Source organism: Argentina silus (assembly GCF_951799395.1).
Source record: "Argentina silus genome assembly, chromosome: 21".
NCBI classification, from domain to species: Eukaryota; Metazoa; Chordata; class Actinopteri; order Argentiniformes; family Argentinidae; genus Argentina; species Argentina silus.
Genome location: NC_139675.1, coordinates 3,300,998 through 3,313,305, shown reverse-complemented (window position 1 = coordinate 3,313,305; position 12,308 = coordinate 3,300,998). Strand labels below are relative to the sequence as shown.

The window sequence follows — 12,308 nt, the reverse complement described above, 5'->3', positions numbered from 1 at the left end:
CAGACAAGTTGCACAAGAATATTTATTTTCATAATTTATCCAGTTTTGTAGACAAATATTTGTAATGTGACTGAAACATTTCATATCATTAGTATTTTGTAATAAACGCAATAAAATAGTACTCAAAACAGTCATTGTCCTGTGTTTTTTTTATTATTATGATTAATTATTTGTATTACATTTGCTAAACTGATTTAGTTGATTAATCCTTACACTCTTACAAACACACACTGTATGCATTTCTGTCAGTGCTGTCATTATACATGCAACGCTTTCTCATCAACCTGGTTAGCTCAGATGAGTGTTTGTAAGAATGCAACAACGCCTTCTCATAGCTTAGATGTGTGTGTCTGTGTGTCTGTGTGTGTGTGTGTGTGTGTGTGTGTGAGAGAGACTGGATAAGATGGTTGCATATGCATCAGTCGCCTAAATTTAGCAGGTTAATATTTAGGTCAAGGACAGCTGCGCTTCCACCACCAGAGGGCAGTAACGTTCCACACAGACTGGGCTGTGTTCCAATGTCCACACGAGCGTCTAATGAAGCTATGTGTTGGCCAAGCATGAGGTAATTATAATTTGTTTGCACACCTGTATTCTCTTTTCTACAGGTGCGTAGGAAACAACAGACTAGGAGTTGAAAACAGGCTCCAGCACGGTCTTTTTCTGCACGCCTGACGAAAGTTTATTAAAACGTTTCATCACACTTACAAGCAGAGACTGTGTGCGGGAGCCTGTTTTTTCTACTCCTATTCTAATTATTTTAGTCCCTGCAGGACAAGAGATGAGAAATGAGGCCAGGAGTTTTTTTTTTTTTTTTTTTTTTTAATAATTTGTTTCTTTCAGATTGTTTTACAGATCAGAGAGCGTGTTAGGCCTAACCAAATCCTGTGTGCGCGTAGCCTATATCCCCAACTTTCGCGCAAATCTCCCATCGACACCAATGCATGTTTCATGTAGGAACAAGCCTAAAGGATTCCGTTCATGACAATAATGGGGTTTATTACTGTGGTTTGTTTATGATTTATTTACGTTCCACGCCGGTAAAATGGGTAGAATGCAGTTGGAACAACCTCGCGCCCTGTGGGACCCTCTAGTCACCGATCAGTACTGGGTCGAACAGCGCGGGACCTTCACTACTGGAGTATCGTTCATTCGTCAGTTCGCACCGACATTCCTCCAGCACCGTGACGAGCCTCGTTAACTCGGTGTTGTTCTTGCATTTCAGCTGTACCGACTTGTGCGTGAATTTAACGGGCGAGCAGCGGGCGCAGGACGCGCATTCTCCGCCGCTATTGGGCACATGACCGGGACCGGTATGGCCACACTTCCCAAAGCAGAGGTTGTTACCCAGGACAACCATCTCACAGTCTTCGTGATGTATGCTCTAGATAAAAACAAAATAATAGCAACATAAATAATAGTAAAAATGGCTTGCCCTGTAACTATATAAAATATATATAAATATAAAATGGTTGTGCGTATGTTTAGCAAATCTCTTACCTGTGAGAAGGGTAGCGCGCGACACACCTGTTGGTTTATCTCGTTCTGGATCTGTTTGACTGGGATGACGGACAGGAACTCGGATCTTCTCCGCAGCAAGAACTTGTTCCACGACGCTCTAGCGTTCTTCTGCCGCGCCGCGTTGGCTTGGTCGGGAGGGGTGGTCGGGTTGGCGGATAGTGGACCCATCAAGTGTCCATTACGCGCGGCACCGTTACGCTCGTCGATACGCATCTTGTTTCGCATCTCTCCCATTTCTCTTTGAAGATGATCGAACTCGACGTCGGTAGTCTCCCCGTGCCGCGCGGCAGTCTCCCCGTGGCGCGCAGACCTGGCTCTAAACCACGTAACGTCTGAAAACGGCGTTCCAAAATGAGTCTGAAAAGTATAGGCACATACCTCTGTTTGCAGAACGCAAATGGAGAGGCCGAGGCCTGCTAGAGTCGAGAAGGAGAAAAACATGTGCATCGCTGCCCTGCTAGAGCCGCCAACGACCTCTGGCAACCTGCTAAACTAAGCTACTGGATGGTAAAACTAACGGCTCGGTGGTGGTCAGCGTCTTGTTTGATGACTGGCCAAAGTGAGGTGTCCTGCCGGACCAAACTGAACAGATTCACCTCAAAGCCTTGAGAGGCCTGTAAGGCGACAGCACGGTGTTGAAAATGACACCCGGATACCCCCCGTTTCCTGATGACATATGTGAGGGTGTATTTTTATGATCTTTGAAGACATGTGTTCGACCTATCTTTGATCTTGTCTTCTCTCTGTGGTTAGTCTAGTTGTTGTTGCCCTCATTGGCGCATCACAACCGCACGTATCCGTTCAGGCATCAAAGTATTACTATGCTAAGTCTATCAACGAAAAGGCCATATAAAAGTAGTAGCCTAGCAATCATTTCCCTGTATCAAATAGCTTTTTTATTTAGGTATATGCTAATGTGTTGATCCTCACTCCTGGTCCTGGAGAGCAGCAGCGCTGCAGATTTGTTTTGTCCCAGCTCAGCAGTGACACACCTGACTCAGCTAATCAAGGACTTGGTGGATCAGTTGACTAGTTTAATCAGGTGTGATAGTGGTGGCACTAGGCTGGGACGACAATCTGGACCCACTGCGGCTCTCCAGGACCAGGTGAGGGTCACTGGGCTGAGGTGTGTTTGCTGGACTTTGCTACAAATGCTAGTGCTGCAGTACAGTTAAGTTATAAGTGTATAGGCTACTTCATATTTCACAGTTGAATATGCATTTCAGTGCCATTCTTCAATGTAACAGCCTGATAGGCCTAATTAGTGTAGGCTATTAGTTTCCTCTTTGAGCTAAGACACAAGGGAAGATGCTTTGAGCTAAACTAAGGCTCCTGGTCTCCCACAGTCTCCCACGCTGTCTGGCATAATTCAGCTGGCCCAAATGAGGACACATTTTATATAACATACTGCATTTTTTAAGGCTGTATATTTTGTGGAGAAAAAAAAACAGTGTGTGTGTGTGTGGGCCGTCCACACACACACACACACACACACACACACACACACACACACACATTCAAAGTCAGGCTGTATTAGGCTGCTGCTCTTTGATGCTGTCAACAAATGGTTGTGGTTTTAGGCCTATCATATATTACTCTACATTACTGGTGTTGTAACTGTGATAACTTACATTTGGCTACAGTGTAGTAGTACATTAGATTAGATTGAGCGGGATAAGGGAATTCATAAAACTCATTGTTCTTATATGGGTAATAATCACTAACGTAAACCAGCTGAATAAATAGCCTAATTAACATAACATAATAACAATAATCAATACGCTGGTGATAAGAAATAAGAAGTGTGAAATTAATTCTCACCATTGATATTATGCCTATGTTTCTCTGTCTGTGTCTCGGCTTATCATAAATCAAATATAAATATGTCCTAAAAACATTAGAGGGGGCAGTATTCGATTATCCTCCGTAGTTATTTAATCATGGGCCTACGGTATAAAATAGCGGTGTTGGTTTTTCCTTAGACCGGGCTCGCAATAATAACCAACCAATAAGGAAGCATCATATTGGAGGAAGTCCTGTCCAGTCATGACAGCAAATGTTCTAATTGGTTGAAAGACCAGTCCATCAAGGAACAGCCTTGTCTCCATCAGGGAGCAGATCGAAGGGAATGTTTTAATCCAGTCCGCATCGCAGGATCCAGCTCCCGCTGCACCGAAGCCTCTAAAAAGAGAAACGCCGGACATTAGTTGTCTGTATAAAAACAGATACGTCTGTGAAGACATCTATGTCTAACGAAAGCCATAATGTTGGACGTAATTAAACGGTAAACAACGGAGCGTTGTCGTCGTCGTCGAAGCGTAAACGGTGGATTTTTTTCCCGGACCGATCCGTCGCGTCGGGGACAGACCGTATGTGATTTCTTCTGGTGGTCGGCGACATTTGTAAATACGGGCCAATGATGTCCGGAAAGCATTTCAAGGCTCATGAAGTCAGCTGTTGCATCAAATATTTCATATTTGGATTCAATATCATATTCTGGGTAAGTGGGCTTCGTCATCTTTCTCTGTCATGTGTATCTGGGCAAGACTTGCCCATAATAATAGCGTAACCTAGTGAAATGTTTATAACATTATCTAGTCCTTGGCTACATTGTTTATTGTAACCTGTGCTATTACCAAATATAACGGTCAATTTCTCTTAATTCACACCGCATGCAATAGGCCTAGATGTAAAGACAATGAGACCAACGCAAATCTGTAGGCGGTTCGCGTTTGTCATCAGATGACGATGTCAGTGGAGGGCCGAACAAAATACAAAAAACATCCAAGTGACCGTAGGGGCTTTATTTGGGCTAGGCTACTTTAAATATTAAAAACAGTTTCTCATCATATAGGCTGCGGTCCGGGGGAATGATAAGCGGCTTTTCCCCCTTCCTACGCTGTCACCCAGGTGCCATCTGGGGTTACGTCATATCGCAGTGTCTCTAGCACGGAGGTCTATTGTGATGCCTGGAGAACTGCGGGGCAACATGCTAGGCTAGCCCTCTGATTAGATGCAAGCTCCGATGCTGTGCTTGTTCCATCCACACCGTGCCATTGTCTCTCCTTCTTTTCATCTAGACATCACTGCGCATGACAACAATAGTTGTTTTTTTAGACCTATTTATTTGGTCCTGTACACCTCCACACACTCAGTCAATGCAGATAGGCGCAGGGGCTGAAGAACTCAGGAATGATGGAAGGATGTACAGGCTGACAGACAGACAGACATTAGTTCCTACAGGGTTAATCTAGGACCATATTAACCCTGTAGGAACTAATCTAGGGCCAAATTTACCCTCTATTAACTGATCTAGGACCATATTAATCCTGTTGAAACTGATCTAGGGCCATATTAACCCTGTATGAACTAATCTAGGACCATATTAATCCAGTATGAACTAATCCAGGACCATATTAATCCTGTATGAACTAATCATGGACCATATTAACCCTGTAGGAATGAATCTAGGACCATATTAACCCTGTAGGAATGAATCTAGGACCATGTTTACTCTGTGTTCAACTGGTCTAGGAACATATTAAATAAGCCAGGTGACACCCAGCCCCCAGGTGACACCTCTCTATTCCTCGAGAACGTCATCCATACTCCAGACCAAAAGCACACACTCTCTCTCTCTCTCTCTCTCTCTCTCACACACACACACACACACACCCTGTGTATGCTACACACAATACCCCCCTCGGTATCTAAGGGATCTGTTTTGGATATATATATATATACACCCTGGTGACTATGGAGTGTGTGTGTGTGTAACTAACACTGCAGACAACAGCGTTTTAGAATACACACACACACGTAGCAGGCTCCACCATGGATAGATAGTTTGTGGATTAGCATCGTTTGAGTGAGTTATCTGACATCTGCTGACGGCGTTGCCCTGGTTACCCATTGTAGAAGAGGATGCATGTGTTGTCATGGCAACACGGCAGTCCTGTGGATTGGTCAATCTAGAATGACTTCCTGACGTTGAAGCATGTTCACTAGGCTCACTCTAGATGCTAATGCCTGCTTTTAGACAAGTGGGTTAACTCTACAGGGCTCTTTAAGGGGCTGGGTGTCAATCTGTGGTATTGACCATACACTCTCTCTCTCCCCCTCTCTCTCTCTGTGTCTCTCTCTCTCTACCCTCTCACTACCCTCCCTTTCCCTCTCTCTCTCTACCCTCTCTCTACCCTTCCTCTCCCTATCTCTACCCTCACCCCCCCCCCCCCCCCCCCCCCAGCTCCTAGGAGTGGCGTTCCTGGGCATCGGGCTGTGGGCATGGAGTGAGAAGGTGAGCTCTACCCCCCCCAGTTTCTGTGTCTTCCTCTAACCAATCACAGAGAGCCACTCGTCAGCCTACCAGACTCTGTGGCCTCGCCTACCTTTGACCAGTCTCAAAAAGGCCATTGTTCTGTGTGTGTCTGATGTAACCACGGGGATTAGTAACTCTGTGTTAGAAGAACGCTTCTGTTACGGTTCTTTCTGTCATAGTAACCAAGCAGAAGGGAGGAATGCCCTGGTAAAATGATATCATAGGGATGCGTGTGTGTGTGTGTGTGTGTGTGTGTGTGTGTGTGTACGTGCTTGTGCATGCGTGTGCGTGTGTTATGAGACTGACCCTTGTTAAAGACTTCCACACCCATCCGCCTGGAGTAAATACATAATTTCTTGTAAAGAAAAAAGTGAAACACACACCCTGCCCTGACAGAATCAGAAAGGAATGTGGAGTGTTCCTGTGGGAAGGCGTCCTCCTAAATGGATCCAACGCATTCACGACTTTCTGTGGCCCCCGCCTTTTTTGGCTCATGTTTAAAAGACGCCTCTGTCTGTCTGTCTGTCTGTGTGTGTCTGTGTGTACGTGCGTGCGTGCGTGGGTGGGTGGGTTACTATGAGTTCTCTATCCCTTCATTCCTATGTAAATGATTGCAACACTGGACTAGATTGTGATGCTGACGTCATCCCCCTCCTGTCCTGCAGGGGGTGCTGTCTAACATCTCCTCCATCACTGACCTGGGGGGCTTCGACCCTGTCTGGCTCTTCCTGGTGGTGGGCGGAGTCATGTTCATCCTGGGCTTCGCCGGCTGTATTGGAGCACTACGCGAGAACTCCTTCCTGCTCAAGTTTGTACGTAACGTGTGTGTGTGTGTGTGCGTTTGTGTATGTTTGTGTATGTGTGTGTTTGTGTCCTCCACACGCTCTGCCCTTCAAACCATTGACCACAGACGACTCCAGATATGAGAAGGTTTTGGGCTGTGAATGTGTACACCGGAATACGCTATGAAAGTCCGTACGTTACAAACTGCAGGATGGAGACACAACTTGAAATTGTTTGAGACAGGCGTCACAGTTATGGTTGCTAGAAAAAGAGAGTCAGTGTGGTAGATAATTAAAAGTCAGTTCCAGTAAATGACTCAATGTGCCTTACCTGCAAGCTTAGTAAACCTTGGGCCAAACCAGAACATGTTTACCGTTCGATAGCAACCGCTCAGATGTATTTTTTCTAACAGTCATAATGGTGCTGTCTGTCTTCAAACATGTTTACATTCTACAGTTTGTTACATATGCTACATCACGTTTAATGTCTATCTAAAGTGCCCAACCTTCCAAAGTATTACCCAACATTCTAAAGATATCCTGACGTTCGAAAGTGTTACCGAAAATTCTAAAGTGCGTTCTCCTGACGTTCTAATGTGTTGTAGTTTTAAAGTGTTGTAGTTCTGATGTGTTGTCGTGGCGTTCCTGTAGTTCTCTGTGTTCCTGGGGATCATCTTCTTCCTGGAGCTGACAGCAGGAGTGTTGGCCTTCGTCTTCAAGGACTGGATCAAAGACCAGCTCAACTTCTTCATCAACAACAATATCAGAGCCTACCGCGACGACATCGACCTGCAGAATCTCATAGACTTCACACAGGAATACGTAAGAGAGAGACACACACACACACACACACACACACACACAAAACACACAAAACACACAAACACACACACACACGCGCGCGCACACACACACACACACTATACCTCATAGACTTCACACAGGAATACGTAAGAGAGACAAACACACAAAACACACACACACACATACTATACCTCATAGACTTCACACAGGAATACGTAAGAGAGAGACACACACACACACACACACACACACACACACACACACTATACGTCATAGACTTCCCACAGGAATGCATTGTAGGTTTACTGTTAAAATATTGTTGCTAGCAGGTCAGTGATGTTTACATCTCAGACGTTGTTAATGTCTGACCTGTGTGTGTGTGTGTGTGTGTGTGTGTGTGTGTGTGTGTGTGTGTGTGTCCTTCAGTGGGAGTGTTGCGGAGCCTTCGGGGCAGATGACTGGAACCTGAATATCTACTTCAACTGTACCGACTCCAACCCTAGCCGAGAGAAATGTGGGGTTCCCTTCTCCTGCTGCACCAAGGACCCTGCGGTACGTGTGTGTGTGTGTGTGTGTGTGTTTTTGGTCTTCTCAGATTGTTTCCTCTACTGGGAATACAAACAGGAAGTGGCAGGAAGCCGCTGTCTTGGTGCATAATAATAACCCTGACAAGGGTGTTACTTCCCTGTTGTTGACATCATCATGATGCTGTAGACCAGGGCCTGTGTGTGACCCTCCTCTCTTCTTCTTCAGTGGTGGTGTGTGTGTGAACCTCCTCTCTTCTTCTACAGTGGTGGTGTGTGTGTGTGACCCTCCTCTCTTCTTCTTCAGTGGTGTGTGTGTGACCCTCCTCTCTTCTTCTTCAGTGGTGGTGTGTGTGTGACCCTCCTCTCTTCTTCTTCAGTGGTGGTGTGTGTGTGAACCTCCTCTCTTCAGTGGTGGTGTGTGTGAACCTCCTCTCTTCTTCAGTGGTGTGTGTGTGTGAACCTCCTCTCTACTTCAATGGTGTGAGTGTGAACCTCCTGTCATCTTCTTCTTCAATGGTGTGTGTGAACGTCCTCTCTTCTTCTTCTCTCCTACAGGAGGACGTCATCAACACCCAGTGTGGCTACGACATCCGAGCTAAAGCCGTGAGTTGACTGATACACACACACACACGCACTGACTGACTGACGCACTGTCTGACTGACACACTAACTGACTGACACACTGACTAACTGACACACAGTCTGTTATCCCTGTTCCACCAGCCTCCCCTGACACACAGTTAGTTAGGGTCAGTTGTTGTCAGGCAGTTTGGTCCACAGAGATACCACCATGTTCTATATCTATGGTTTGGTCCATATAGACACATAAAGGGAGGCTGGTGGAGGTAGAAATCGGAGGACGGGCTCATTGTAATGCACCGTTCCTCATTCCGTTCCATGCATTACGATGAGCCCCTCCTCCGATTTCTACCTCCACCAGCCTTCCCTGAGACACACGTGAGGTCCTAGGGGCCTCAGGCAGCCTCTGGAGAGGCCAACACAGACGGGCCTTGGCCAATCACCACTGACGTTGTCCAAGAAGGGAATCTGGTTCCTATCAGCCATTGGCAGGTGGCTTTGGCGATGTCATCAGCCATTGGCAGGTGGCTACAGTGATGAGCTCATTGGTAGTTAAACCCTGCCCTCGTCTCAACACTAGAGATTTCTACCTCCACCAGCCTCCACTGAGACACACCAATATATAGAGGACATGGGGGACCGTAGGGAGGCTAGGAGATGTAGCAGCCATGTTGTCTGGTCAGCGTCTTCCCCTGCTAGGCAGCTAGCAGGATGGCTAATGTGCTGTCATATCAACATGTCAGTCATAGGAGGACAACTCGCACTGTTCTACAAAGTCATGAAGCCTCACTGAAGTGTGTGTCTGTGTGTCTGTGTGTTGATGCGTGCGTGTGTCTGTCTGTGTGTGTGTTGATGCGTGCATGTGTGTGTATGTGTGTGTGCGCGCGTGTGTCTTATAGGACGCGGAGCAGAGGACGTTCATCAATATAAAAGGCTGTGTTCCGCAGTTTGAGAAATGGCTTCAAGACAACCTGATGGTGGTAGCCGGCATCTTCATAGGAATCGCTCTGCTACAGGTTAGTCTTGTGTAAAGCCCCTTAGAGCACGGTATGTACTAGATTTAGGAACAATTATGGTAAATGTTATTGATCTCTGTTTGTTGTGTGTCTATTTCCAGATATTCGGCATATGTTTAGCCCAGAATCTCGTGAGTGACATCGAGGCCGTTCGAGAGAGCTGGTAAGATCTACATACTTGGGATACACTTCTTCATATACACTCCTTAGTACACACTCCTTAGTTAGTACACACTCCTTAGTTAGTACACACTCCTTGGTGTATCACATAAAGGAGAAGTGTATTGATGTAGTAAGTTTGCCACCTGGTGGACATGACTGTCACTGCACTGAACAATGCTTCCCTGTTATAGTTCAATAGAACAGGATGGAATCACATGTTCTAACACTGCACTGATCTGTTCCACTGGAGTGTGTGTGTGTATTTAACATGTGCTTGTCCTTCTATCTCTATCTCTATCTCCTCTCCTCTCCTCTCCTCTAGTCTGTTCACCTGAGCCCACCAGAGTCCTCTCCAGCTGGGGGAAGCAGCAGGGGTGAGCCTTCTCCTTCTCTCTACACTGGCTCTCTGAAGCCTGACCTCACACTGAATAATATACACCATACATTATAATATTAATGCATGCATTATAACTTATACATGTTAGAATAAAGTAGCGGCACCCCGTCCTACGGATGGTAAAAAAAAATCATTGGATCTGATCGCTTTAACTCAGTGTTGTCAGGCTCCGGATATTGTGTGTAGTCAGGTCCATGGCATTGTCACAGAGCAGGAAAGCAGACAGTGGCAGTGGTCATGAACGACCCTCCAAAGATGTCATGTCATCCTAAGAATAGCCTCAGGACAAAGTGTGTTTCCTAAGCCCTGGATGTCAAGCGTTTTCCCTCCTGGCCCGTCCATCCCCTCCCTCCTATGGCTGTCAGCTGGGTTTGTAGCCCTCAGGGGCCTAGTGCTTCTTTTACAGTAGAGCCTATTATTTGAAAGCAGCCCAAGGACAGTATATATTATATATTGTTATAGTATATATAGTATATTGTCGGATATTATCAACCTCTATGACTTTTGTAAAGCGAAGTAGCCATTACCGTACTGAACCGTACTGACCTGCCATTACCGTACCACCCACCTTTTCTTGCTGTATGCCTCGTTTCATTATGACAAGACAGAATGTTTTATACAGATAATTGTGGGTAATGTATGACACTGGTTCTCTGAAGTTTCACCGAATACCAACCTATAATAACCGATTTCGACCATTGACACCTGTGGTGATGGTTGATTTATGCGTGTGTGTATAATTAGTCATGTTAAAACATGTATGTTGAACTCTGTGTGACCTCCATGGATCATTCATGTGTGTCTCTCTGCAGGTCTCCTCAGTGTTGATGCCAGCGATGAAGGGAACCGAGACTCCTGACGCCTCCTTCTCCTCCTCCTTCTCCTCCTCCTCTTTCTCCTCCTCCTCCTCCTCCTCCTCGTCCGTCATCTGTACATAAGACTTTTCTAACTGGGTTGTTTTTATATGTGTCTCTCACACGTGCAGGTCAGTCAGTCAGTCAGTCAGTGTTCCATGCTGCGTGACGGGGGTCGTGGGGTGGGGGGGGGGGGATTGGGGGGGGGGGGGGGGGGGACAGGGTTGGGGCCATAGGGATATAATGCTAGAGAAGGGATCATAGAGATATAATACCAGAGAAGCCACCCTCTCTAGTCTTATACCTCTATGGTTTGGGCCCCTCCCATCTCTAATCATTCACTCCATGGAAGAAGTGAATCGAAATTCAGTTTTTTGGGGGGGAAATGACAGTAATAACAGCCTGTTGTTTTCCATAAGGATTTTCTATTCAATGTGTGAATTTGAATTCAGATGTACTTCCTGTATGGAGGGAGGTGAGATGTGATTGGTGGTGGTTGGTCGCCATGCCGACCCCTGGGATGTGTAAAGATTCTGGAGGGTTCCAGAAGTGCACTGCATGCCTGTTACCATGGCATTAGTCCCCGCCCCCTGTCGTTATTCCTGTTGTAGTGTTGTATAGTCCTGGATATCGCTGGCTAGCACTTCGCACAATGACCATGTGACATAACCTACATAGACACTAACCGTGTCCTACGACACTTCAGAACAGTTCCTAATCTTACAAGACGATTAAGTCATTTATTGAGGCCCTAAAGCCAGACGTAGACTGTGTACGATTTTTTACAAACGCAGACAACTCCAACCGATAAGAGGGTCTCATACTGCAAGACAAATGCTCCACATCACGCTGTTTGATGCAATGTACACCGCACGAGCAGACCCGATGGTCGCTTTCACACTGGGCTGTGTGACTGAGCCCCCTAACCCTCCCCTCCAATCAGAGAACTGGTGGAGGGGAGCCGGCGGCAGGAGGTTGACATGTCGTTGGCCAGCTCACACTATGCCAGCTAAGGCGTCCAGCTCACCACAGATGACCCGCGTTTACAGCCAATATGTAAATTCAGTCGTGAGAAATTGTCTCGTGTCTGGCCGGCTTAACCTGGGTGGCAGGGAGCAGACGTCCTGTAGTGAGCTTCTGATGCATCATGTGACAGGATCTAAACAGACTGCTTTGTTGCTTGCGTTTCATCAGCATGTTCTATTGGTCCAACTGCCACCTGTCTGAGCCATTCTGATTGGGTGAGAGGAGAAGGAGATTTGCTAAAGCTACACCATGACTCGACACTGTTAAGTTTGTCACCTAGTATGAATAAAATATGAAACTGATAATTAATGGTATAAAATAA

The 12,308-nt window shown here is 46.2% G+C and overlaps 2 protein-coding genes across 2 annotated transcripts; one reads left to right on the top strand and one right to left on the bottom strand.

The window, feature by feature from the left end:
- Positions 1-214: 214 nt before the first annotated feature.
- Positions 215-1,738, bottom strand: LOC310821284 (cerberus-like). Its single transcript, XM_083693262.1, has 2 exons — positions 1,501-1,738; positions 215-1,384 (listed from the first exon to the last, which is right to left on the bottom strand). The coding sequence occupies exons 1-2, from the start codon at positions 1,732-1,734 to the stop codon at positions 1,091-1,093; spliced, it is 528 nt and encodes a 175-aa protein (XP_083549388.1). The 5' UTR covers positions 1,735-1,738; the 3' UTR covers positions 215-1,090.
- Positions 1,739-3,691: 1,953 nt separating this feature from the next.
- On the top strand, positions 3,692-11,128 carry LOC310821281 (tetraspanin-5). Its single transcript, XM_083693259.1, has 10 exons — positions 3,692-4,021; positions 5,768-5,818; positions 6,505-6,651; positions 7,273-7,443; positions 7,852-7,977; positions 8,508-8,555; positions 9,431-9,547; positions 9,649-9,710; positions 10,032-10,083; positions 10,919-11,128. The coding sequence occupies exons 1-9, from the start codon at positions 3,938-3,940 to the stop codon at positions 10,042-10,044; spliced, it is 819 nt and encodes a 272-aa protein (XP_083549385.1). The 5' UTR covers positions 3,692-3,937; the 3' UTR covers positions 10,045-10,083; positions 10,919-11,128.
- Positions 11,129-12,308: the final 1,180 nt, after the last annotated feature.

Bases quoted from the DNA above. Each gene is read 5' to 3' on its own strand.
- LOC310821284 (XM_083693262.1), bottom strand. From the start codon at position 1,734: ATGCGTATCGACGAGCGTAACGGTGCCGCGCGTAATGGACACTTGATG. The intron at 1,385-1,500 runs GTAAGAGATTTG...GTTTTTATCTAG, and splicing joins GCGCGCTACCCTTCTCACAG to AGCATACATCACGAAGACTG.
- LOC310821281 (XM_083693259.1), top strand. From the start codon at position 3,938: ATGATGTCCGGAAAGCATTTCAAGGCTCATGAAGTCAGCTGTTGCATC. The intron at 4,022-5,767 runs GTAAGTGGGCTT...CCCCCCCCCCAG, and splicing joins GATTCAATATCATATTCTGG to CTCCTAGGAGTGGCGTTCCT. The intron at 9,548-9,648 runs GTTAGTCTTGTG...GTCTATTTCCAG, and splicing joins TAGGAATCGCTCTGCTACAG to ATATTCGGCATATGTTTAGC.